Below are 27,803 nucleotides of genomic sequence, written 5' to 3'. Positions count from 1 at the left end.
TTAACGGTGCAGGGACAGTGTCAGCAGAGGCGTCACTACAGCGGCAGCAAAGGCTCCAGCTGAGCGGCAGCCGCTGCCCTTCTCTTTCCGCCCGCTTTTTCCCCAGCCGCTCTCGTTCCCTGCGCTTTGTCATCAGGCACCGCGCGGGGCACCTCACTACGGCGGCCGGGAGGGGGCGCGGGCCCGGCATGGCGGCGGCGGTGGTGGCGGCCGGGCGGGCGTGTGCCCGCGGCGCCCTCCGGGCGGCCTGGAGAGGTGATGGGGCAGCGGGGAGACGGGACAGCCTCCGCGGGGAGGGCAGCGGCCACCGGCACGGGCAGAGAGGCGGGGGGAATCCCCGCAGGGCGAGGGGAGCGCGCTCAGGGGGCACACACGGACATTGTCCATGGGCACATCTGGGTATCCATGGGCACATCTGGGCATCCATGGGCACACCCCCATCCATGGGCACATCCAGGCATCCGTGGGCACACACAGACATCTGTCCGTGGGCACACACGGACATCTCTCCATGGGCACATCCAGACATCCATGGGCACAGCCAGGTATCCGTGGGCACACACAGACATCTGTCTGTGGGCACACACAAACATCCATGGGCACACACGGACGTCTCTCCATGGGCACACCCCCATCCATGGGCACATCCAGACATCCATGGGCACACCCCCATCCATGGGCACATGGATCCTCTGCAGTCACTTTTTGAAACTCAAATGTATTATTTTTTAAAGTATACATAGAAGGAAGGGAAAACGCATCTTTATGTTCCACAGTCCTCTGAAAACTTTCTTGCCTTTCTTTTCTTCAGCCAAAGCTAAGCAGTTAATGAATTTCAGGTCTCTTTTCATCCTCAGGGCAATCTGTAATGAAGTGGTGCCAAACTCTGATTGGAGCCTGAACTTTAAGAAGGGCTTAAAAACAGGCTGGTGGTTTTTCCTTAGTGAAGGAAAACATTTCCACAGTCTAGTCAGAAGAATATCCTTAAAAAACCCCAATAATTTATTGCAGGTTAACCAGGAAAAATAAAAGGCTGCAACTACTTCTTAATAATTCATTAAAATCACTCTATCAGCAAGATAGAGTGCCTTCTTCTCTTTGTGACATTTTCTGTTGCAATGTTTTCCCTCCCACATTCTGCTTTGCACTTCAAGACAAAAGGTTCAAGTCTGATTCCCTTTGAAAATCACTGGCTTCTCTTCCCATGCCTATATTTGCAGAAACCACAGCTTTAAGGAAGGAAATGTGCTGTCTATAAACACCTGTCTGTCTCTGTTCCCAGGGTTTGCTCCTGTGCCAGTGGGAGGGAGTTGCAGCTCCTACTCCAGCCTGGCATGGGCTCTCCAGACACGGTGCTCCCTCTCTGCCCCCTGGACTGGGACACTGGAGCAGTGCAGGAAAAGCAGCTTCTTCAATACCTGTAAGTCCTGAGGTGGATAAAAATTATTAACTGTAACCATCAGGAGAGGGAAAGAAAACACTGCCTTGGAGAGACATGAAAATCTGTGTATGCTGACTTTTTTGTGTCTTCTGAGATTACAGTGGCAGCTGCAGGTGTTGACAGAAGTGTGTGCACAAAATCAATTTATCATCTTTTAATAGCGAACAAGGGTTTGCTTTGTGTCACAGTGACTCCATCTAATGTGTGTCATTGGATGGGAGGAGGAAGCCTCTGTTTCCTAGGCCTTTATTCAGAGTATAAATTGTGTGTTTATCTCCTAAATTAATTTTGAGCCACAGGCAAGGCCTGCTGTTCAAGCTGTGCTGCCTCAAAGGTGAAATTGCTGCAAGGATAACAACCCTGCAGATTGTCTGCTCTGGAGCAGTGTTTTCCTCATCCCTGAAAGGAATGCTTGCCATAGCTGAGGAGTGATGGCTGTTTAAATTCACACTCAGGGCTGTGAGCTGAGGTACCTGGGGGCCTTTTTCACCTGCTTTGTGCTCCCTTATCCTGTCCCACAGGGGAAGAGAAGAAATGGTAAGGACACAGTCTCTGGCAGAGATAACTGCAGCAATTAGGGAGTCAAAATTTGATTGTTTCTGATCCATAGAATTTAAGAGCTCTGCAGAATCAGCCTCTCTTGGTGGTCTCTTCCCATTCTCAACACCTGGGTGCAGAATACTGCATTTGCTTTCTTTACATCTGCTCAAGAGAAGGGGTTAACCAGTCAGGCTGAGCTTGCTGCTCATCTTATCCAGTAAATTTTCACCATTGGCAGATTCCAAGTAATTGAGGGTGGAGAGGTCTCCAAAGGCTTTGGAAAGGCTGCAGTGTGAGCTGCAGGCTCTGCATGGAAAAGGCTTTCTAAGGATGCCACCTGCAGGGAGAACTCATTCAGACAAGCAGCAACAAGATGAGAATATGTAAGAAGGCACCCTCTGTTGTTATTTTGTTTATCTTAAATTAAACATGTAGCACCACATGATTGCAGCATGATTAGGATTTGTAGGTTAGATTATTTCCTTAATTAGACTTGTATTCATACTCACAAGCTCTGGATGAGCTCTGTTTTACCAGAAGCTTTTCCAGATGTCTGGTTAAATGACTGAATTACAAATATTTGCTGTGATGGCATCCATGTTGTTTAGTAAAATTTGATATATTTAGGCAAACTACCTAAAACTATTGGCTTATTTAATGAGATGTAGCTACCTGGAAAAATGAAAGTGTACCTCCTTTATGTATGAAGCAGAGACAGTAGCCATGAGATTCAGAAGACTCAGGGTTTTGTATTTCAAAGTACAGTTAATCTAAGAACACTTTCTCTTACAGAAGTAAAAAGCAAAATCTTCACAATTCAAATGAAGTGGATACAAACAGTATAAATCACTCAAATTCTTAGCAGTGCAGTTCCTTCAGAAGTGGCAACATTTAAAATGCAGACATGACCATTTTATGTGGAGTAGCTGTCAAGTGAAATGTCAGCCAAATGACAGAGCTTTGTGCCTGGGAAGGGTGACTGGATTTGTCTCTCTCCTTAGTGAATGCTTAATGATCTTCCATCATTCCTTGGGCAATATCACCATGCTCTTGTCGGTAGGGTCATCTGTACCTTCAACATAACTATTATTTTTAATGGTTTGACTGGTTTAAAGAGAAGGAATTCATTTAAATAGGAGGAATTGCAATTACCCTTGGCATTTGTCTCTGATCCTTACCCAGGTAGCTCTCTCCTTCAACTCCAACACAAAAACATACACAGGGATTTATTCCTGTCCTGTGACATATGTCAGTGATTTTTTAATGAAATCATGTAAAATTATCTTCTTATTCCAACCTTATTCTTTCCCCTTTCCACCCTCCTGACCATGGTAAGGAGTTCAGTTTTCATTTACTGGTTTGGCTGTCTCCCAGCCTCAGGAATTTTCTTTGACCCCAGGAATCCAAAGCAGCATGATTTTCTCAACATCTGAGAAACATGATTTTCTCAACATCTGTTATGTATCCAAGTACATGTGAAATAAAGAGCATTTATTTGATACTGGGACTATATGAAAATTAGACTGTCCAACTCACAGGTGATTCCATTATTTACCCTTGGGAGCCAGTCATGGTTTGGGTAGGAAGGACCTTAAAGAGCACCTTGTTCCAGAGGCACTTCTGTGACCTTTCTTACACCTTCCACTGCTCCTTGAGGCTGCTCCTTAATTACATTTTGTACCATGTTTTTGTAGTCTTATGTGAGTTTTCTTTGGGATAAATTGTTCATTTAGACAGCCATGTCTAACTCCATGATCAGAATTTAAAAATACTTACTTTTTCAATTTACAAAGAATTTTTCTTGAAATATGAGCATTCCAGATAAATAATTACAGAGCTGCCTCTTGTCATTATCAGTGGTACCATAAGAGGAGTTTTGATGTTTTAGCATTAAGGATGTAAAGAGTTACATCTCTACCACTGCTTTTTTTTAATTGCTTTTTCCTTTTACAAGAGAGTTGCCTGTATGTTGAAAAATAGTTAGTTATTTGCTTTTAGTCAAAAGAAAGGGGACTGAATGCCTTATAGTTAATGGCACCTGGAGAGGTACAATTCTTCTATTGGGTTTTGATTTGATTGGGTTATTTTTACAGTATTTATTTTGATGGTTTTATGATATTACTTTTCAAAGGCATTTAACCTGATTTTCATTTTGTTTTGAGGAACTGAACTAAGCCAAAGGTGTTTAGTTTGCAGAAACCTCACTGAAATTTCTCTTCTCCATATCCATCTGGTGACACTGAGACATGATAGTTACTAAAAATAAAAAAACTAAAACTTTAATATCAAAGCAACCTTCAAAAGATAGTAGCATTTACAGCAACATATACTAACCACATTTAAGGTCCTTGGTTTTTCATAAAATGTTATAAAGAAAAAAAATACAGTTTCTCAGTTGCTGGAATTGTAGCTGGATTTATTCAAGGTTTGAATTGAGACTGACAATCAACCTGACAATCCCACGTCTGCAGCTTCTGCTGACATTGTGACAAATTGCCAATTTTAGAAAATGTGAAACTCTAATCTGAGTGCACTGTGGAAGTGTGCTCAGGGCTTGCAGTTAAGTGGAGTTATTCCCTGTGTCAGTGTAGCACTGTGAATGCATCTTTTAGAATATTTTCCAGGTTTTGTTGTACTATCAGGATGCAAGTTTTGTTTTTGGATTTTGAGGAAACTTTCCCATTCTATCTTGGGGGGAAAATAATTAGACTATAGATGTCTTTTTGTGTCAACAAATTTGCAGACCCACCTAAACAAAATTTTCATGCAATCCACATAATTGGAGCTTTTGCATTTTTTAACAATGTTATTAAATTACTATGAATAAATAGGTAGCCCCAAGAGCTTCAGACTTGTATTAATAAAATCAAACAGAGAAAGTTTGGTAGCAGATGAGGGTTTTTTCCCTGTTTCACTGTTGTGGAAATCCCTCTAGCAGTGAGAAGTAGAACTGAGCTTAAGTTTTCAGTGGAAACATACCCGGTATGTGCAGTTCTTATTTTTAAGCTATTAACTTTTATCTAAAACCATTTTTATATCTGTCCCATGGTAATGATTCCTTGTGTGGCCTCATGTTGATTTTTGTGGTGTTGCTGTAGCCCTTGTCCCGGTGAGACATTTTCAGTGCCCAGATGCTGGCAGCTGGATGATGCTGCACCAGTTAATGCTGTGGGACTCAGCAGTGCTGTCCAGACTGAACACTTCACAGTCCTCAGGGCTTCCCAGCTTTGTGGAAAGCCCTGGAGAGCTCACAGATGATACCCTCAGAAGATGACATCTGCAGGGGCTGGAGGCAGAATGGCAAAGAGGAGAATGTATTTTGCTTAAGCAGCCCTGGTTTTTAATGGCCTCACCAGGGAGGGGGAGATTTTTGTCTTCTCATTATCTTCCAGCAGAACTCAGTATCAGATATCCATCATATGCTGCCATTTAACAAGGCTGAGAGGTCACTTTTGAGAAAGGGTCTTTTTCTTTGAAGAAAACAATGTTTTGAGTGTGGTGACTTAATTGAGAATAATCTGGCACTATATCTCATTTTTTATTGATCATATAGATCCATGCTTTTCTGCTCATGGGCCAGGGTTAGACACAAAATAAGAAACTGATGTCATATGATGGCTGACAGTGGCATTGCAGAGGTCAAGTGGCAAGAGCAGTTCTCATTTGGGATGGGCACACTGATGTTGATGAGTCTGCTATAGAATCTCACATGTTAAAAGTGATCCCTCTGGTATTAGAATGCCATTGTTCCATTTTTCTCTCATTAATAAATCTCTTTGTATTTTCATCTGCAGAATATTCCCTTTTGAATCATGGAAGAGAGGATTCAACCTAGAGGAGTTAAGCATTTTCCATAAGTAACTTTACAAAGCCTGAGTAGGTCTTGGAATGAAAGACTTCATGTTTAAAGCTAAGAGGAAGATTCATTAGAAACATAACTCCTCAGGAATAACAGATGGTGTGAACTGAGTTGACAGGTTTTGAGCAGTGTATGAGTTCAGCTGAAGATGATTAGGGTGTATAAAGTCAAACTCCATCTTTGTTTTGGATGGTTCACTGCTGTTGTTTTGGAAGTAGGTTTTAATGTAATTGTGAGAATGACTGCAGCCACTCATAAGAATTGAGCTTGAAGTTGAATGTTAATACATGCAATTGGAAATGACATCTAAATTATTTGAGTCATGTTCAGCCACTGCATTGTGTTGTAGGTTTTGCTCTTAAGACAGCTGCTCTGTGTATGTTTATTCCTAGCAGCTTTACCCTAAATGCTTTGTAGTTAAGGATATTGTTGTCAGGCACATTTTGTAAGATGCTGGAGAGAGAATATGACATCATAAGCTTAGATTTTTGGATCACTCCTTTTCCTAACTTAAGCTACTTAAATTGCAGTTCTTTGCCAAATCCTGGTTAGAGTGGTTGATGTAGCCTGCTCTGTGCCATCCTCTGTCCTAGGAATCTTTGCAGTCAGTACACGTGGAAAGGGAGCTGAAAGCAGAAAGTTGTTTTTTGGAATGGTGTTTGTAGAGCAACAGAGAGATGTACATTCCTGCAGAAAATGGGAGACCAAGGCTGAAGTCCTTCAAATCAGGAAGTGTGTGGGTCTCCAGGTTCCAGATAAGTGTGTTAAACTTCTGGATTAAGTAAAAGGGGTAAATTAATGAAGTTAAAGGCCTGCATCCAAGAAGAAATGTCTCACTGTGGTCATTAAGCAGCTGTGTATAGACCGTAATTTATCATTAAATCTGTAGCAGCACGTTCTCTGCTTGCTCACAATTCATATGCATGAAGCATTTTTTTCTAAATCCTGTTTTTGTTTGGAGATGGTGGCAATTGGTGTTTTCTAAGATTTCTTCTGTTAATAGAAGTATGTATTCCAGGCTGAAACTTGGAAGAGAATGTAAGTGGTGGAAAAGACCTTACTGAGCTCCTTAGGTAGTACAGCTGCACAAATGTAATGGTGTTAGTGGACAACAGTGCACTGAGGCACTGTTTAATGTAAGTAGAAGTATGATTATTATAACAAGGTCTTTACTCTTTTTATTATGTCAATATTAATGTCTTTATATCTCTGCTGCTGTGCTGCCACAAGCTATTTGTCACCAAAAACCTTAGGGAAAGATTACTTGTATTGGAAAGAAGTGAGCCTACGTAGCTGTTTTACAAAATTGATTCTTTCTTCTCCTTTTATTCCCTTCACTTTTCCAGTTTACTGCTCTTTGTCTTTCTTTGTGTGCTCAGCAAGCTGTGAACTCATCTTCCAGGAGACAAAGAAATCTGATTTTAATCTCAGTTAATGAGTATCTAGGATACTGGTTTCTGATGGGGCTTACAGCAAGTCTTTCAGTACTTTTGGTTTACTGAGGTGTGGCCAAATATTAATCTGATAATTACCTGTCTCATTCCAGCTATTCAGGGATAATATAAAAAGACAAAACCCAAATCCTTCCCAGAGTATTACAAATACCTTTTGTGTAGATTAAGCAAAATGGAGTGATGTCACACAGACTGACTGTTCTTAGTGATCAGCTTGCAGGAAGCATGCTTTCAGCTCCGTTCAGTAGTGGATCTTTTTCTAGTCTATAAAATAAAATCTTATAGATTACACTTTTTCCCCCCACTCAGTAGCTCTGTGCTTTTGGGTGACTGACTAAAAATGTGTAGTGGCTTTTATGACTGGTTTTATTTTAGCTCTTGAGGAATGCATGCAACATCCTCTTTCACAAAGGCAAAATAAAATAAGCCCATAAATCTCAAAGACACTGCATATCTGCTGCAGTGTCTTCATTCCGGAGCATCTCCACAAGTGTGAAGGCAGTGCACTGGTCCTACTGTCTGTCTGCAGTTATTTCCTCCAAATCATCCATTCCTTCTGCCTGTGTGTGTGCTCACTAATCACCTTGGTGCTTTGCTGCCAAGTCAGATTGACCTTTCTTACACACAGATTTTTATTTTCTCCAGTGGTGTGTTGTCGGTCTGTCACAAGCAATGTCCCCACCACTGCAATCCTCCTGATGACAGCCTATCCCTTTCACATCCCATTCTTGTCACTTTGTCTTAAAATCAGCGTGATACCTCCATCCTATAAAGAACTCTGCAGCCTGCAGGCTTCTGATGTGTTTCATTAAATGCAGCTGCTTTCCAAACACATGATGGTATTATTATAGACTGATGAGATGAACTGCACTTTGGGACCAAATGTGATGTTTTCATCTGGTTCTAATTTTGTCAGGATTTGTGCAGTGCTTGAGGCCAAAGCTTGACTTGGCCTGACCTGTTCTTCATGGATGTGTTGACATTGAATGCTCTCCTCTGGTGCAACACAATGTCCTTACTCTGTGACCTTTGCTACTTCCCTCTATTGGAATTAAAGTGATCTGATTGTATGTATATTTGGAGTGCAGCTCAAAGAGCAGGATTTTTTTGGCATATATTACCAGCTCCAGAACTGCTCTTTTCTCTTAGCTGCTTGTTGCTGCCCCTCTGCAGCCTCTTTTGTAGCTGTTTGACCCTTTGTAGGGTCACCCAAACTGCAGATTGAGGGACTGTTCCAGCTTAAAAATAGCCTTGCAAAGAAAAATGTAAGTACCTTTATTGTGATTCCATGTTTCCAGGCTAGCAGGATTATCATTTTTAAAAAAGAATTGCTAGTTACACAGTGTTTTCTGAATCAGCTAAGAAGCTTAACAGGATTGATGATCAGCATTCCACCTAATGGAACAGCCCCATAGTTAACTTAGCATGAATTTACTGAAAAACACATTACCTACTTACTTTGCTTTTTTTTCCCCCAAAAAAAATTTGCACTAGGGTGGTAATTTTTATATAAGTTTTTGTTGGTTTTGGTGGGTTTTTTTCTTGTGTTTCCCCCACACACTTAGCTCACAGCTACATGCATTGGTGTGTTGTAATCAGCTGGAAGGTTTATAGTGGCTGACAGTTCAGACCCTGGTTTTAAGACATTTGATGCAGCTGCTGTTTGTGGGATTTTTTTTAACTTCCAAACCTCTGGACATTGGGGTTCACTTGAATGTCTAGAAAAGAGCATGTAATTTCAGACAAAAACTTGTATTTTACAGGGACTAAAACCTACCCAGGAGGCTTTTCAATTCTTGCCTCAGAGCATATAAGAAGTGGGATAAACTTTGCTGTTATCCATGAGCATTTGTGCTGGTCTGTAATACACAGATTTCCACTTGTCTGCAGTAGAGCCAAAATCCTGTTACATCTTTTGCCTTGTTGAGCTGTTCATAGCCCATGTTTTTTGGGTATGTGGAAGCCACCCTGCTCTTGGCTGTCTTGAGGTAATATTATTTTGTAGCTCCCTGGACTTGCAGAGTCGTGTGTCCTTCCTTGTGTACTGAGCTTTGATTGCTGGATTCAGGATTCTCAAAAAGGAATCAGTTATGCTTCCTACTTGGAAAAAGATATTTGAGTGAATAGGTGTGTGTCAAACTTTTGGAAGAACCACCTTGACACCTTAAGCAAACTTAGTACAAAAATAAACCTGGGCACTCAGTGGCATCTCTGGGCATCTCACTGTGTTGTCAGCATGGCAGAGCTTGCCCAGTTCCAAAGCATTTTCCAGTCTGTGGGGCAGGATCTCTCAACCACATCATTCTGAAAATAATTAATTGCTGGTGGGAAGTGGTAGCGATTTTATGGTTATTTTAATTCCCCTGGTTGAAAGTTTTTACTGAGCTTTTTTGTCTGCTTTAAATAAATAAAATCAGTTTGTAATCAGAGAAGACAAGATTTACACTGCCCCTGGATCAAGCACATAATAGCATTGGTCTGCAAACAGAACCTTGGTGATGCTGCTGCATTCTGGCTGGAGAGATGGGCAGGGAGGAACCTCCTGGAATTCCACAGGGGCCAGTGCAGGGTCCTGCAGCTGGGCAGGAACAGCCCCAGGCACCAGCACAGGCTGGGGTGCCCTGCTGGGCAGCAGCTCTGCACAGAAGGACCTGGGGGTGCTGCTGGACAAGGAGCTGTCCATGGGCCAGCCCTGCCCTGGGGACAAGAAGGCCAAGGGGACCCTGGGCTGCATCAGGAACTGCATTGGCAGCAGGGCAGGGAGGTGATCCTGCCCCTCTGCTCAGCCCTGGGGAGGCCAGTCTGGAGTGCTGGGTCCAGTTCTGGCATCCTCAGGACAAGGGAGACCTGGAGAGGGTCCAGCAGAGGGGGACAGAGATGATGAAGGGACTGGAGCACCTCAGTTTTGAGGAGAGGCTGGGGGAGCTGGGGCTGCTCAGCCTGGAGAAGAGACACTGGGAGGAACCTCATCCATGTCTGTCAGTGCCTGCAGGGAGGGGCCAGAGCATGGACCAGGCTCTGTCCAGAGGCTGTGGGACAATGGGGCAGGAACTGAGGCTCAGGAAGTTCCACCTGAACATGAGGAAGAGCTTCCCTGTGCAGTGCCCGAGCACTGGGACAGATTGCCCAGAGGCTGTGGAGTCTCCCTCACTGGGGATAGCCAAGAACCACCTGGACACCATCCTGTGCCCTGTGCTCTGGGATGGCCCTGCTTGAGCAGGGAGGTTGGAGCAGATGATCCACAGTGGGCCCTTCCAGCCTGACCCATCCTCTCTGATTCTGTGAAATATTATCTATGGCGTCTTTTCACAGAATCAGTTTCTTTTTGGTATAGTTTTTTCTTTTGTTGGGTTTTTTGTTTGGGTTTTGTTGGGTTTTTTTTGTCTAAGCTGCTGTGGTGTCCTGTATTGCCATCAGCTGGGTGAGCAGGAGTTTGCAGGTAATTACTGAATATGTTTCCTAAGTCCTGCTCTGCTGTGCTGGGTGAAGCCCAAGGCAGTGCATGATCCTCGCCACAGCCATTGCCTGAGGAGGCCTGACAGAGCCAGAGCTCTGTGATGATGCTGTTGAAGTGTTTTGTATTCCTTTCTCCTTACATTCCCTTCCACTCACACAGGCAATATGGGAGACGTTATATTTTCAGTACTTGAGAAGAGCAGCAGGTTTATGTTTTGCCAGTTATTTTGTGTTTTGTGGCTTTTAAAGCAGGGTAGCCCCTGGATATTTTTAGGGGTGATTTAAGTTGACTGTCACTGATCAATGTCCTTGGATAAGTACTGCAAGGTATTGCTGCTCTGAGTTACTAATGAATAATTTTCTTTTCATGACCTGGAAATGAATACCATACTGGTTACTTGTCTTTAAATCAATTTTGAAAAGCCTTGTAAAAAACATGCCCTTGGGCCTCTCTCAGTGCAGTAATCAGGAGTAGAGACACATCTTTGTACCAAATACATATGCACAGAGTAGGAAATTACTTTCTTGGCAAGGCAGCAATGCTACAGTTTAAATTCCAGCAAAGCAAAGATCAAGCAGGTTTCAAGTTTGGGGTTGTTTTTTGTTCAGCTTCAGTTTCCAGTGTAAGCTGTACTTGAATATAACTTAAGGAAGTTTTGTTTTTCATTTCAGTGACAGCTGATCAGCTGTGGAAAGGAGCTTTGGCAGAGACTGGCGTGGGAGTAAAGAAAGGAAGAGGGAAGAAAAAGAAGAAAAAGCTAAGGAAGAATCTCAATAGAGGCCAGGAGATTGGTGAAGGTAGATCACAAATACAAAGCTGAAGACACATCTTGATGTTTTTGTGTACAGTGCTTCTTGATTTCATAAGTGGACAAATTTATTTTCTGTGATGCCAGAACTGCTTGAGATATTTTTGTATTTAAACAAAAAAATCTTGATATGATTATTTAATGTTGGTTTTGCTTTTCCAGTTACAAATTCTGCATCATAGAATGCATTTGAAATATGTGAGAATTTTCCATTTTGTTGCATTTTTCCTGAGTGCAGAGTTGCAATTGTCACTTGGAGCAAAGCATAATTTTTCTCTGTTATTTCTAAGGACGTTCTGGTTTCCTCTGGCCTGGTCTTAATGCTCCTGTGCTGCAAACTGGGAAAGTGCAGGAAGTTTCCCAACGAAAAAAAGAAGAACGAGAGAGAATTCAGTCTGAAATCATTCAGCAGAGAGATACATTTGAGAAGAAAAAGAAAATAAAAATTAAGAGAGAGGGAGGATGGAGTGGAAAGTGCTGGGGAGGTGTCATTCTGGATCCTCCTGACCCTGGTCCCAATGGAGGTGAGAAAACCAATTATCTTCTGCCTCTCCCTTCGCCTTTCTGAGGGGAGACTTGGAGAAAGTGAGAACCAGACTTTTTCTGTGATTGAAAATTGGTTTTGTACTTTGTTCCAGGCCCACACACAAGCAAGCTAAATCAAAGAGCAGGTATTGCTCACACCAGTGATATCTGTTAAAACACTGCTTTATTTCCTGCAGCTGTTAGACTGTTCTGTTCCATTACAGACTGAATGATTTTATGTGGCATTACAGAGTACTCTGTTCTGTCAGACTGCTACAGGAGTCTTGAAGGATGGAAATGTTCTTCTGTGTCCACCATCAATTGTCTTGAGTATGAAGTATAGTCATGTTTTTTTTATAGTTTCTTAAAGGATCCTGTGGGATAAATCAATCTTGTTGAAATTCTAGTTCAAATAATGAAATAGGGTTAAAGATTATGTAGTTTGAATGTAGCTTTTAGAAGAAGCTGCAATAAATAACTACCATAATAACTATAAAAGTTATTTTTTATTTCCTAAGTAGTTCAATATAGTGAAGCTAGAGCTTTTACTTGTACAGCAGAGAGGTGACTTTTTTACAGTGCTGTTATTCAGACTACTAAAGATTCTACAGTAGCTTTAAAATTTAGAAACCTAATCTTTTTCAACTAATTAAACATGAAAAAGACTTGTCAGCTCTTGTTGGGCTGAGTTTTTATTGTGAAACTCTGCTTATTGACATCTTTCCTCCTTTATAGTAAGAGGAGCTAAGAAAAACAGGTGGTATTTTCTAGCACTGTTGCATTTCATTTTGTTACCCTAAAAGCAAATATTCTGTGGAAGGCAGTGATGGGACAATGGACTTGGCCAACTGTCACTGAATCTGTTAATGTAAAAATAGGAGATCTGAGAGATTAATTGCTCCAAATTCCTCATAAGTCAGTGGTGGAACATGGAACAAGTCAAGAAGTGCCATGGTTTTAATTCCATACTCTGAACACAAGACTGTGTTGAGTTTATCCCACTAAAAGAAGTGACAGCTGTTGTAAACAGTGTTTATGCATTTGTGAACTTTACCTTCTGGTGTTTTCCTTGATTTTGCTTTTGGCTGGTACTACTGATATGGATTACTTGCATTAAAGTTGGCAGTGTGGAGCCTGTTCTAGTCAGATCAAGTTCTGCCAAAAAGAGGAAAGGGCACTGCAATCAAAATAGGAGAATGAAGCTGTCAGCCTGTATTATAAATGAGTTTGAGAAAAAGCAGTTTCTGGTTAGAACGCACTGGTTTCTTTTTAGTCTGCTAAAAATGTTGGGGATCTTCAGGCCCCCATAGTTCTTTCAGTTTCTTTCTTTTTATTCAGAGGATTAATGATTTTGCAGGGGAATTGGGACAATCCCTGCATGCAAAGCAATGTGAAGGTGATAGGAAGAGCAGACCTGAAACTGCCAAACCCAAAGAATCCTTTTGGCCTGAGACTGTGGCATGACTGGATTCCCTGGTGTCACTTCTTGTGCTAGCTAGGAGTGCAGAAGGAACAGTGTTTTCCACTTAGAAATCAAATTACTTTTCTCCCAGGTTTGCAGTATTTCTTCAGAACCTGAAGAGCTTCAGAGGGATCAGAGAGTGCCTGCTGGGATTCATATCCTTACTGTCAGCTAGAAATCTGCTTTGTGCAGCCTGACAGATCTCTGAACTGACAGATCTCTAAACTGTGCCAAGATGATCATGTTCATAAACATCTTGGAGGGTTTGTGTAGATAATAAACCAATGTTTGGTCAAGGACTGAGGCCCCAGTTCTACGCCATTAAAGGCTTTTTTAAGCTTTCCTCCAAAATCTCACTGTAACAACACCAAGTAAAGGTTTTCTGTGTTATACTGAAATGCTCTTGTTCATGGGGTAAGTTGGAAAAGCAAGAGTTTGTAAGGACTATGGTTATTTGAAGTGGTCATATATTGTTTTGTTTCATGCACCCCCCTTCCCTTTCTGGAATTTCACAGACGTGTGGATACAGAAGTGCTTGCATTTCCACAGAATCATAGAATCAAAGAATAGGTTGAGTTGGAAGAAGCTTTTTACAGGTCATCTAGTCCAAACCCCAAATCTCTTTGAATCCCTGTTAATTATATGATAAAGGCTTCAGAATATTCTGAAAAATTTTGGATAATACTTTAGTCAAAATGGAAGTGACCCATCTGGTGATTTTAATGATTTATAGCTTTTGCTCTGTATATATGAAATTTGAGGTTTATTTGGAGTTTTAGAACATTATTTAGGGAAGAAGGCAGTTTACACTGCTGGTTCAAATTATTCTAATCTTACCATTTCTACTTCTTGCTGAGACTGCTTTATAAATTACAGCTCCATAGAAGTTGTGTCCTTCTTAATTTGTACCACCTACAGGAGGGTGTGCTGATAGAGAAGGAACACAAGGAAATGTAACACCCTGTTTTTCTCCCTACAGAAACTTATGAAGATTTTGAAACAAGAGTCATTGAGGTAAGCATTGCAGATCTTTCCAGGGACTTTGAAGAATTATCACTACTTTACATTGACCTTGGAATTATTTACCAAGTCTTTGCTAAGTCAGTATTGTAGCAGTAGGAATTCATCTGGTTTTCTGTTTCAGCTGCACAACCTATGAGAAAGTGAGTTACCTAGTCTCTTCATTTGAGAGAGAAGGGCTAAGAGAAACATTTTCTTAACAAAATAGCCTGATTCACAACAGCTCCTTGTCTGAAAGTTAAAAGAATAACCAGGCAAGTCAGAAGCTGAGCTACCTGACAGCTGTACTCCAGAAAAGCATCTGAGGCTTCTCTCCTGTTCTGGTAATGTGCAAATGGGTTTCCTTGTCCTTGATTATCTTTCTGCATTTTGCTGAGATGACCATCAGTTGGAATTCTATCCAGTGGCTTGAGTGTTTTCTGGATAAATCCAAATCTTTGCTTGTGGCAGTGAGTTTTGGTACCTCCTGAGATGTGGAAAACAGTGATGCTGTATTGTAATCTCAGTCTGGGTAATTAAAAATCATGAGTTGGTTTCTAGATGTCTGCTGTAAGGATAAAAAGCAAAGGATAAAAAGCAATGGATATAAATAAAAAGCAAGGTAAATTTAGACATAAAGAATGACTTGCAAATGGGAATTTGAATACTGGAATGGATTAGGAGTATATGGAATGTCTGTCATTGGAACTTTTTAAAAACAAGTTAGATAATCTGTCAGAAGGGATGGGGAGACAAAATCTGTGACCTGTTAACCCATTTTCATATCTCAGTGGGTTTTTGGAGTGGACTGGACCACACTATGGGCTTTGACTGATGCAGCAAAGACCATTTGGAGCACTTGGCCTTTAGCTGAGTCTGTGTTTGAAGGCCATTTGTAAAAATTGAATTGCACAGGAATTGGTTCTAAAAGAAGTGATTTTTGTTCCCAAGCCCTGCAGCTGGCAGTGCCTTCTGCTGCCTGAAGGGGCTCATGGCAGAGCAGAGGATGTTGGCTGCTGCTGTGCCATGTCACAGCTGGCTCTCACTTTGGGTGCCAGAGCAGGGGAGTTTGCCCTGCTGTAGTGGCAGAATTATTTACAAACAGCAGAGCTAAGTTGCTCTGCAGGGGTTCCATGTGCTGTAGAAATCTGTCTCAATGCTTTATTATATTTGAGTAATAAAAAAGCTTTTAGAAGCAGGCTGGGGCTCTGTTGTTACATGAGATTGCCACAGTCGTGAACTGAGAAAGTGGAATGGTTTTGCAGAAAAATAGCAGCAGCAAAAATTCTCTGTTCAAAATCAGCAGTGAGCTCAAGATAATTGAGTCTTACAATTTTCTGATAACAAGTACGAGTTTTGAAATAAATAGATCATTTTAGCATTCCTGGCTGAAATAGGTGAGAGACATGCTGCTATTTCTGGATGTGTTTTCCATTATATTTGCCTTCACAACAGTACAGGAGATTAAATGTTTGCTGGGAAGTTGTGCTTCACAGCAAGAAACTCAGAACCATTTTTAAAGGACTGCCTCATGAACAAAAGTATAATAGGCCCTTTCTCTTGTGATTATGCTACTGAAAAGGCTGTGCTGTTTTGCTAAACAAAGAGAAATTGCTTATTAAAGTGTTTTCTTATAATGTGGGAACAGAAAAGCTGTAATTTGATTTCTCCTGACTGAAAAATAGAGTATAGACAAGCTCAGACTTTCATGTCAACTAGAACTAAAGTTATTGTAGAGAACTTGGGTTAACTTTTCTTACTTTCCCTGCCAGCCTAAGGCAACATTTCCAGTTCTACTCATATATTAGAGATAAGAACAATCTCTTTAAATAGAACTGATGGTAATGCTTAACTGGTGTTCTAACATAATATAATCACAGTGGTAATTAAAATCTACAGGTGCAGCTGACATGTGCCATTATTATTTTCACTTTAAGGCTTCATTTCATGTGTCATCAACCCTCAGATGAATTTTTCTTTTATTTTTCTCCAAAATGAACATAGTAACATAGAAAAAAAAAAAAAAGTAGCCTACATGACATCCTGTGCTTTAATAGTAATTGCCTTGTAGTGCAATTAAAACTAGAAAGTGAGACCTTGTGCTCAGTGGGGCCTGAATGCACAGAGCATGAGGTTGGTGGCCCTCTGAGTCTCTCATTAAGGGGAGCTTTCTAAAGGAGAAGATAAAGTTATAAATAAAGCCCTTTGTAAAAAACAGATCTCAAAGGGGTTTTGTCCAATGCTGAAATTGCTTCCTACCAGTTGTGAAAACTGTGATCTTGGTGATCACTTGCTGGTTTGTTCATGGTTTTTTGTTCCCATTGCCTGTTTCTGGTGAAGGCAACTTGAAGAATTTTGGGCAAGCCTGGCTCCATTTTAGCAGGGTCAGTGCAACCTTTCCAGGGTCAGAATAGATCTGGTTTTGAGCCAGATGGTTCAGGTATGGTACTAGCATTTTTAAATAAACCAACAAAAACAGTCAGAGGTTTGTGTTTGAGTGTTGAACTACAGAATGCAAAGTAGCAATAGGTGTTCTTGTCTCAGTCCATTTGGACCACTCAGATTTGCAGAGCAATATAACCTGTAAATGAAAGTTCAGTTCATGAACTTGCTAGGCAGGAAAACAACCAACCACTCAATCCCATTTATACTGACTCATCTAGCACAGGAATTCATTAGTTCTTCACTTAATTCCTGAGGTTTCTAACTGAAAAGTTCCTAGTTCATAACTGATAACTGTGAGGAAAACAGTTGCCAAACCAACAGTCAGAGTGTTCCTCCTTCCTCCTCTGTTGTAGTGCAGGTGTGGCCCTGGGAGGCACCTCTGTCACTGATGTCACACAGCTTGGAAATGTCATCTGTGCCACTGCCACCAGTTAGGGGGCTCTGAGGAACTGCCAGAAACACAGCATGAAGGGATGGTGGCTGCAGGGGACAGAGAGCCTGGGGTGTCAGTGGCTGCTTGATGGCTTCTGCTCCTTCCTGGACATCTTGTTTGCCTTGTTGCTGTCACTTTGACATGAGGGAGCTGCTTCCCTGCCTGCATCAGGCCTTTTCTTTACTCAGCTTGGTAGACTTGTTACTTGTGACAAAGAGAATGTTCTTCATTGCACAGGCTAAACCGCTTTGTTTCTCTTCATAAGTCATTGGAAGTTGTTTTTGCAAAGAGGGCAAAAAAAAAAGGCTTGTGAGAAAGAAATGCTGCATGAATTACAGTGTCTGAGATCCATTGTTTGACAGCCTTGACTAAAAAATTATATGGTATAAAGGATACTCTTTGAGTAATAATTTACTTTCTAATGAGATGTTGCCTCAGAAGTACTTCTGGGGTATTTGTAGGCTCTAAATTTTGCTTTTAGAATACAGGGAAGTCTTCTGTTCCCTAGATGATGCTGACAGTGTCTTTAGACTGGCAATGAAAATTTCAGACAGTTTTTAACATAGCACCTGAAGTTACCTGTCCCAGGAAAACATGAGAGGTCAGAGCTGTGCACTATTTCTGATACTCTGGGAGTACTCAAAAGATTTTGGCCTGCCCTAAAAGTAGAGTTTAGGAATGCTACCCTCAACTGGTTCTGTTCAATAAATACTTGATGATTTTTATCTCTTACCTGTCAGGCTGTATGGAAGAAATAACTGACATTTGGAACACCCAGAAGCTTTTGAGTGACTTTGAATTGGGCATAATTATGGCCCATCCTTTGAAAAGGAAATAAAGCCATTGCAGATGCAGAGTGCCTGTGAGGGTGCATTACTGGGGACTCAGTCCAAAGGATCTGTACTCAGCTGGGAGCTGTACTCTGAGGCCACACTGAGAGAGAGGAGAGAGAGGAGCAGGACAAGGTTATTAGTGCTGCTTGTGTTTGTGTGAGTGTTGTTATTTCTGTTGTGCTGGCTTGCAGGGCTCAGTGTGGCTTGCATCCCCATCTTTCTGTAAGGGTGCTTGGATGGGGAGAGCATCTCCTGCTCTGAGGGTGCAAGGTTAAGAACCATTTCAGTGTAAACACTGCAGATGGGAGGTGTTCTGCCATTGTGGTACCAGTCTGCTCTACCCTTGGTGCACAGAGCGCTGATGGGCACGTGATGTAGCTTCCATGGCTTTGGCTTTTGTTAACAAGTTGGTTTCTCAATTCTTTTAGGTAACTGGATTCCCAAACCTTTTAGCTGTGCCCCTGACCCTGTCTGGGCTCATTGCCGTGGAAGTGCTTCTCTTTCAGCACTGCACCCTGCTCTCATTTTATCTCATTTCCCCATTGTACCTTGGAGAGCTGCTGGGACCAGAGGCTGCTGTCCACTGAGGGGATCAGCCTGTGCAGACATTTCTCTGCATAACAGCAGCAGCAAAAGAGTGGCAGGGTCAGGAGTGTGGCCTAGAGGTGGCAGGTTCCTAGAAATCATGGCTAAAATAGGATTTCTAGAAAGGAGGGATTCCCAAGGGCAATAAAGTTGGCCAGTCATTCATTTGGCTTTTACAAAAACAAAACATCACAGGAAGTGTTGGATTTTGACCCTTTTTTTAACCAAGTGCAAGAGCTGAAAGCATAAGAATGTTTAGCAGCCTTTCTTTGAATATAACTTGCTTCCACATTGTCATTTCTCCTCTTGATAGATGTTTGAGGTGGTTTAATTTTGATTTTGAGGTGCTGCTCTTCCCTCAAGTCTAGAAAGAAAGCTGAGTTTGCAGCATTTCACCACTGGATGCTGGATACAAGGAGACAGTTAATTTGAGGTACTCTGTGATTCAGGTTGAGCATGTGCTGCATCTGCTTTTGAAGTTTAAAACTTGGCTTTCAGTCTAACTTGAGTGGCAGTCTGATCACAGAGGTGGTTGTGCCTGGGTTTCAGTCACTTTTCAGAGTCTGTGCTGGTTGAAGAGTGGCACAGAAGCTCCTTGCATGTGTCTTTATTGCCACATTCTGGAAAGGGAGAGGAATAATCCATGAGGAGATTTCTACATCCTTTATTTTTGATGTGCTGATTCTATTTTTGTACAGATACCTACTGAGATTGGCAGCAGAAGATAAAAGTGTGTGCAAAGCAAAAATAGTATTCTCTTGATGCTCCTGGGGAGATGATTCTGCTTCACTCTCTTTTCTTCCATTATTATTTTGCATTTTTTCTAAATAGCCCATTTACACAGGCACTTTCATCTTATGGGGTGTGGCTTTTTAGCTTGTTCTTGTCAGCAATGAGTTTGAAGAAAGAAAAATAGCTTGGAATAAGCAATTGGCAAGGCTGATATTTCTTCAAAGTGCTCTCTAGAATGTGTGGGCACCTTGAATTAAACAGCATCTTTATTTTGATGAAAACAAGGTGAAATTTTTGAAACCCTAACCATAATCTGTACCTAGTGAAGACACTGGAATTTTGGGGGGGGTTGTTGGTTTCGGGTTGGTTTTTTTTATTTGGATTTCTTATGGTGAATTTTAGTAAGAATGTTTAAACCATGACCAAGTATTTTCTAATAATCTACTTTCAGATGCATAGCACTACAAGCAGATCAGCTTACTGATGAATTACATATAGGGAAAAGGATTTTTATATATGCTATGTATTATCTTTTGATACTTGGTATATAATTCATGTACTACATACAGCATATAAACTGTATGTCTGTTTTTAAATAAACATTTAGTGCAATATATAAACAAAACCGAGGGAGCTAGAACAGATGGGCAAAGGATCTCAGGTTGTTGTCCCAAAATTGGGTTCTCTCACCCAAGAGAACAAGTGCAAGAGAACAAGTGCAAGAAGTCAGTGCACACACAATGGAGCCATTTGATTTATTTATAGTTCTGCTCCAACAGGGGTGCTGTGGGTAAAGCTAGCACACTGAAAGCCAAAAATACAAACATATTTATCCAGTTTGATTATTTACAGTTCTGCATCATGAATCTACATCACTGCTTGGCTAAGCTGCTCCTTGCTTAGCTGTCTCTCACCTGGATTTAAGGGTACAGCACATTCTGAATTCCTGTTTGGTGTTAGGGGTCCCCACTCACAGGTAGCCTCAGCCTCAGAGCTGTGGTTTGCACATCCAAATGAGCCAGGTTCACCAAAGGAAAAACTCTGAAGTATTTCTAAACCCCAGCAGACCAAAGCTGGTTTGGGCTGACATGTAACCAGTCTCCTCCCCTTATCTCATCATTTTAGTGACCTTTTGCCACATTCTGCATTCTCTAGGTCAGGTTGTCCTTCCTTTTCCCAGAATATGCTCTCCCTCCCACCTGTACATCTGTCTCTTGTCCACTTTGGGATGTATTGAACCATGTAAAGGTGGGGGCTGTAAAGCAGTGACTTGCTGATAGAATCATGGAATATTCTGACTTGGAAGAGACCCATCAGGATCACTGAGTCCTGTTCCTGGCCCTGCACAGAACAGCCCAAGGATCACAGCAAGTGCCCCAGATTGTTGTCCAAACACTGCCTGAGCTCTGTCAGGCTTGGTGCTGTGAGCACTGCCCTGGGGAGCCTGTTGCAGGGCCCAAGCACCCTCTGGGTGAAAAGGTTTTTCCTGATATCCAAACTAAAGCTCCCCTGACAGAGCTTCAGGCTATTTCCTTCTTCTTCCCCTCTCTTAAATGGAATCTCCTTTTCAGCAGCTGTTATCTCTGTAATGAGACTGCCTTCTGCAGCATGCAAGTAGATTTTAGTCCTAAATTCTAATTCATGTAGAGCAACAACAGACCTTGAGCAATTCCTGAGAGTGCTTCTAAATTAGGTTAAAATATGAGGTGGGGCACTTCAATATTGGTGTCACTTTTTCAATATTAGTGTTACTTTCCATTTCTTTACCAGATTTTCTCATCATGCTTGAAATCACACATAAAGCTGGCAGCATTAGAGCATTATCTGTTGTGCAGCTGAACACAACAGAGGGGTTACTTTCATGAAAGGTAACTTTCATGAGGTAACTTTCTCTCTGAGTGTGGATTTTTAACAACCTTTATGTATTTAATGCCTTGAAGCCAGTGTCCCACTGCAGTTGCTACCCATTGACAAAGACAGTATAGATATTTTAAGTGTACACTACAGACCTCCAGTACCTTTTTTTGGCAAACTTGACTCTCTTTAAAAAAAATTTTAAAAAAGAAAAACTAACAAAACCCAACCCATTTGGGCTATGGGCAATAACAGGAAACTTTGTATGGTTGTTTTTTTTTTCTTCAGGTGAGAAATGTGTTTTGTATGAAGGCAAAGGAAGGCAGAAAAAAATCAGTCCGTGCCTTAGTGGCTGTTGGGAATGGTAAAGGGGCTGCAGGTATGTATGTATTTATTGTATGTATGTATTTATTGTATGTAAGTATTTATTGTATGTATGTATGTATTTATTGTATGTATGTATTTATTGTATGTATGTAATTATTGTATGAACAAGGTAACATCTGATGATGGAATGTTTTGTGGCAGCTTTTGTAAGACAGCTGTGTTCATGGTCAGCCAGAGTTTTGCTGAACTTTGCTTCTGTGGAAGATTCAAGGCCTTGTGTGTTCCTCCAGCTGGATTTTGCTTGCACTCTTCCTGCCTCTTCTTTGGAAAGCTTCTTCATGGAATGTGTTATCACTGTAATCCAGATGTCCTAAATTATGGGACTGAAGTTGTCCCAGGCTTTTTTTCTTCATTCCCTTCTTTATTTTTAAACAGAGTGGACTTTCTTTTGTCTGGAGCAGTCATCACTACTCAATTGTTTGAAACAAAGTTTGGTCAAACACACAAAAACAGCTTAAGCCTTATTATTTGGTTTTTTCCTTTGACAACAAGCAGTTGGCATCCACATGTAGGTGTTCATAACTCCTTAACTGTTTGTCTCTGTGATTTTCTCTGAGCCACTTTTTGAGTATGGTCTGTGCAATGGAGTGGAAATTTAAATGCTAAACTTGGCTGTGAAGTTCTTTGGTTTTTTCCAGTTTTCTTTCTGAAGATCATCTGCATCATCTGTTTTTCAGCAATAAAATGCCTCTTTCTGTCTTGCAGGTTTTGCCATAGGGAAGGCAGGTGACAGGACAAACGCTTTAAGGAAAGTATGTTGATTGAATTTTTTTTACTTTATGACAATTACAAATAATTCATACCTACACTTTTGGGTTTTTCCCCCAATAATCAGTATAATTCACAGTCTTTGCAAAGGAGTAAATCCATGTGTTTGCTTTGCCTGTCTTGATACAGATAATCATAGAATGATTTAGGTTAGAAATGCCCTTTAAGATCACCCAGTCCAGCTGTTGATCTAACACTGCCAAGTCTCCCAGCAGCCTCAGTGCCCCATCTGCACATCTTCCAAACACCTCCAGGGATGGTGACTGAGCCACTCCACTGGCAGCCTGGTCCAGTGCTTGGTAACCCCTGCAGGGGAGAAATTTTTCCCATCTAAACCTCCACTGGCACAACTTGAGGCAATTTCCTCTCATCCCATCCCTTGCTACTTGGGAAAAGAGACCAACCCCCACCTCACTTGGGTCTCCTTTCAGGTGTCTTTAGGGAGCAGTAAGGTCTCCCCTGAGCCTCCTCTTCTCCAGACCAAACATCTTCATTTCCACAGAGTTTAGATGTGGCAAATCTGTTTTCCTAAGTTGTTTTTCTCTTTCTTTTTTTATATCTAATTAACTGAATAATGGTAAATTGCAAATGCTTAGCAGAAGAATTCAAGGGGGAAAATGTTTTCTGCTTTTGTTCCCTAGGCAAAGAATAAAGCAATAAGCTCCTTACACTTTATAGAGCTGTATCAGAACCACACAAGTAAGTATTATTCTCTCAATGTAAGCACTGAATATGCCAGCAAAAACTGGTTGCAACTACTTGGAAAGCATAAAAAAAAATGTTAAATCAAGTTTTTCTGGTCTGATGCATTGTATTATAATTCTTGACAACCTAGTCTAGTTGCAGGTTTCTGTGCTCATTGTGGAGGGGTTGGACCAGCTGACCTTTAAAAGGTTCCTTCCAACCCAAACAATTCCATGGTGCTGTGCTTAAAATTTGGATACCTCATGCATAGTATTTCAGGCTCTTAATAGCAAGATTAGATCTTTTCTGGCACAGTTTGAGTTAAGGGAGTCAGATACTGTCAGGGCATTTTTCTTTACAGTGAATTCCTGTGCTTTTCCCCTTAGTGTGTCAGAGGAGGTGACTCCCTGTGACTCAGTCCATGTGTGCTGACCCAGCAGGCAGGGAGAACCTGGGCTGGGGGGTCAGCCTGATGTTTCCTGGTAGTTTTTTGTTAGTATTCTCTATGGAAAATCCAAGAGTGCTGATGCCTGTGGGGAAATCTTAGGTCAAAAAGTAGATTATTAAAAAAATATGAGTAAAACTGTGTCATGTGAGCTCAGGTCAAAACTAAATGTGGCTCACTGGAGGCACACCTACTTTTCAACAGTATTCACAGGTATCTCAGCATTCATAATCTATTCCAGAAATGTACCTAGACTAATCATCCTCTTTAAAGAAATCAGGGGAGAATAAAACCAACTTCACAGTTCAGAAAAAGGAAGGCACTAACTAAAGCTTTTCTAGAAAGAAGAATTTATCTATAATACCTTTTTCCCCCCCTCCAGTTTACCATGACATTTCTGTGAAATTTAAAAGGACAAAAATCCGCATGAAGAAACAAAACAAAGGTAATTAAAGAAGTTTAAATTTTGAATTTTTCATGATTACTGACTGGTATTTATTTGATGAACTTATGTAGTGTCTAGTCTACCATGTTTTAAATGTTGAAAATCATCAATCATTTTTCTTTAGAAATACCTACTGTTGCTGCCATGGCTTTGCTCTTGCAAATTGGGATTTGTCCCTTTTACACTGGTGGGAGCTCTCTCACTCTTCCTAAGTGTAATTTCTTCAATCCTAAATTACCTGGGTATGGAGTCTGGTCCTGCTCCAGCCACTGGTGGGTTTGTGTAGAGCTGTAAGTTCTCACACCCCTCCCACTCCAGGTCTCTCTTCCTTTACAGCCTTGGTGGTTGTGTAGACAGTTTGATCTTCCTGGAAGTGGCACCTGAAGTTTCATGAGAGCTCATCAGTTAGGGGGGTGTTTTTTTCTTTTCTTTGTCTCTTTGGGTTTCTTTCAGATCTGTGTCTCTGTATATTTTGTTTCTGGTTTCCCCTTTTTCCCTCAGTTTCCTAATTGGCAAGGTCTCCAATCAGATAACCTCACTAAAATAAACATTCTAGCCCTTTTCTGTAGCTTTCCAGCCATTTGGTCCCCAGGATTTATTTCTTTTTTGTGTCCTTTACTCAGCAGCAGCAAGACTGTCCTGCAGTTTTTAAAGATCACTAGGACTAAGCCATGTGAAACAAAGCTCTCTGGATCAAAAGCAGACTCTTCAAAAAAATATCTCCTCCATTAAAACCTGGCAGGTGTAAGAAACCATCTGCAATTAATGCCAGTGTAGTACAGTTATGCATTGGAGCTGATAAAATCTCCATCTCTGTGATGGAGAGGGATGCAGGTCACACACAAACCTTTGTGTTTGTGGATTTTGAAATATGTTTGTCTCTCCTTCACTCTGTGCCACTAAAATTATGACAAAGTCCAACTCATTCCAATTGCTGGGCCAGGCAAAGGGAAGTGGTGCCTCTGCACAGCCCCTGGAGCCATTTTCAACATCCAATGTGTTCTACCATGCTGGGTAACAAAAACAACAAAGAAGACATCTCAGTGCTCTCTTCTGAGTAAATTGTGTGCTTATAAATAATCACACAGTGCTCATTTATGTTTTTTTCCCCCCAGGGTATGGTCTGCACTGCCACAGAGCCATTATCACCCTCTGCAGGCTAATTGGCATTAAGGACATGTATGCCAAGGTCACTGGATCCAAAAACTTGATTAACATCACCAGAGCTCTCTTTAGGGGCTTGACCCTACAGGTGGGTACACTCCCAGTGCCCATTAGGTATGGGCACAGGAGGGGAGGGATGTTGTAATGGTTTGTGGGCAAACAGTTTATATTCCAGGCTTAAAATGAGGTGATCTTACAAACAAAATCAGCAAAGGTGGTCATTCCTCAGCAGTTTTATTGAGTTGTCCAGTCAGGAAGAGCTGTGTGTAACTCTGCTGTTCCACAGCCAGGTGTCTGCAGGGGACATCTGAATTCCTTAGCTTTCATTTGGTGGGGATTTGGTGACTACTGAAAAATCCTGGGCAGAGATAATTGTGGGCCAGGTGTGGTTGCTGCTGCTTGTTTGTACTCCAAGTTCTCATTGAGCAAGGACTGAAGCCCCAGCTGCTTCTATTGCTGCTGTAATTGAGATCTCTGAATTCAGCCAGGGAGGTGGTGGTGTTCCCTCCACCTCTGAGTGCTCACAGTGGAGATGTCTCTGTCTGAGCCAGCTGCCTGGAATTGATGGAGAAGCTCCAACATGCAGCATTATATCCTTTGAACAGCAGCCTCAGGATGAGTCAGCCCTCTGGAAATTCGTGGTTATCTCCCTTGTTTGCAGTTTTGGTGGCTCCAAGATTTAGCTGCTTCCATTCCCAATACAGCCCTGAGAGCTGTAGCTGTCAAATCTGTCACCCTGTCCTGGCCAATGTCATCAGTTCAGCCTCAGGAGGTGAGGGGGTTGTGATCCTCTTTGCCTGCTGGGAGTCACAGATCTCCCAGCTTAGCAATACCTCAGGGCAGTCACACTTGGGGAAGTCTGGCATTGTATTTTTAATTAATGTCTCTGAGAATCTTCCACAGAACAAACAGAAGAAAGGTTTGCTGTATAAATTACTACTTTTGGAGTTATGTACTTTATATGTTTTCTTCACTGCCCTGAGAAGGAGAACTTTCCTGTCACCTGTAAACATTTACTCTGTAAAATATTAATGAGATCAAAACACCTTGTAGGCAAGGGACAGGTGTAATTGAAAATAATGTTACATTCATATCTTTATGAGTGTACCTTTATGTTAGTTAATGCCACCTGTCTGGGCAGTAACAGGCACTTTTCTGTTACCAAAGCAAAATTTATATCCACATAAAGACGTAAAGATGTTCCTGCCAACAGGCATGTTTATGAGCAGGGTATGTCTTTCCAGAAGCAGGTTCCTCTGGGATGACACTGCAGGGCTCATCAGTGTACCTGAGGTCTGGCTATCTGAATTGTTGCCCTGTAAGATAAACCTGACAAGGCATTTCATTTACACAGTGCTCTAACTGTTTATTAGGAAATGACTTTTTGGGGCCTTTTTCCCCTGCCCCACATCCTGTGTAGGTTTTGGCCTGAAGTAAAGCCTCACAGTTTTCATCCTGGTTTTGGTTGTCCTTTCCCTGTCCTGCTGCCAGGAGACTCACCAGCAGCTGGCAGACCAGAAGAGCCTCTACGTGGTGGAGTTCCGGGAGGAGCAGGGCCCCCTGCCCATCGTGGTGGCCCTGCCCCAGGGGCCTGTCCGTGAGGAGCCCGAGCCTGAGGATGAGGTTCCCAACACAAAGCTGGAGTGGAGGGAGGTGAAGGAAGCCCAGGGAATGCTGAAATCCCCCTGGGCCGGTGTCAGACGGGCGGCGTGCTGACAGCTCCGGGCCCGCCGTGGTGTCTCCAGCTCAGAGCAGCTGGGAAAGCCTGGCTCAAGACAAGGCTGTCTGGGTTTGACTTCCAGGGAGGGCAGTAAGAGCTCTCTCGTGCCATCCACGTCACTGCTGCCATCCAGGAGCACTGTTTGCTTTCCCACAATTCCCCTGAGCCTGTCCAGGTGGGAAAGTTCAGATGGAAGCAGTCAGAGAACGAGTCTTGGGCTTCAAGCATGCATTTACTCCACTCCAGAGATGGTTTGTCCATGTTTCTTTCACAAGCTCTTGGGAAACTGTTGAAAATACAAGATTGTGAAAGCAATAAAGAATCATCAAAGTGGGTTTAGTTTGGGTTTGTTTGGGTCTTTTTTGTTGTTGTTGTTGCTACATGCTGGTGTCTGGGAGATGCTGAAGCAAGCAGCAGCAGTGGGGGCTCATGTGCAGCCTGTGTCCCTCTGCCTAGGCTCAGGAGCTCAGTTCTGTGCCTCCCAGTCTCTGAGTGCCTGTCATAGCATTTCCCCAAATGCCAAAAGATGCTTTTGTTAGTATGGGAGAAAATACCTTAGAAATCCTTCAAGACCAGCCTGGGAATTTACATTTGGAGTTCTGATGTTAAAGACATTTAGGAGCAATGTTTTACACTGATTTCAATGCAGGTTTCTAAGAACAGCAGTTGTGTATATACAGACAGGGAGGGTGGATTTAGTTGATTTTTATCTCACTCTTGCAATGAAAATTCTATTTCCAAGGCCATGCCTGCTGAGCAGTGG

General features: G+C 41.9%; 1 protein-coding gene across 1 annotated transcript; it reads left to right on the top strand.

The window, feature by feature from the left end:
• Positions 1–115: 115 nt before the first annotated feature.
• On the top strand, positions 116–27,379 carry MRPS5 (mitochondrial ribosomal protein S5). Its single transcript, XM_054629309.2, has 11 exons — positions 116–255; positions 1,283–1,420; positions 11,423–11,548; positions 11,850–12,083; positions 14,526–14,560; positions 21,716–21,806; positions 22,520–22,566; positions 23,224–23,281; positions 24,094–24,156; positions 25,272–25,408; positions 26,812–27,379. Exons 1-11 carry the CDS (start codon positions 189–191, stop codon positions 27,034–27,036), a joined length of 1,221 nt encoding a protein of 406 aa, XP_054485284.2. The 5' UTR covers positions 116–188; the 3' UTR covers positions 27,037–27,379.
• The last annotated feature ends 424 nt before the right edge of the window (positions 27,380–27,803 follow it).

This window comes from Agelaius phoeniceus, chromosome 3 (assembly GCF_051311805.1).
Source record: "Agelaius phoeniceus isolate bAgePho1 chromosome 3, bAgePho1.hap1, whole genome shotgun sequence".
NCBI lineage: Eukaryota > Metazoa > Chordata > Aves > Passeriformes > Icteridae > Agelaius > Agelaius phoeniceus.
This window is presented reverse-complemented; position numbering and strand designations above follow the sequence as displayed.

Coding starts and splice junctions, on each gene's coding strand:
- MRPS5 (XM_054629309.2), top strand. CDS start 189: ATGGCGGCGGCGGTGGTGGCGGCCGGGCGGGCGTGTGCCCGCGGCGCC. Junction 11,549..11,849: donor AGGCCAGGAGATTGGTGAAG/GTAGATCACAAA, acceptor GTTATTTCTAAG/GACGTTCTGGTTTCCTCTGG. Junction 23,282..24,093: donor GCTGTATCAGAACCACACAA/GTAAGTATTATT, acceptor CCCCCCCTCCAG/TTTACCATGACATTTCTGTG.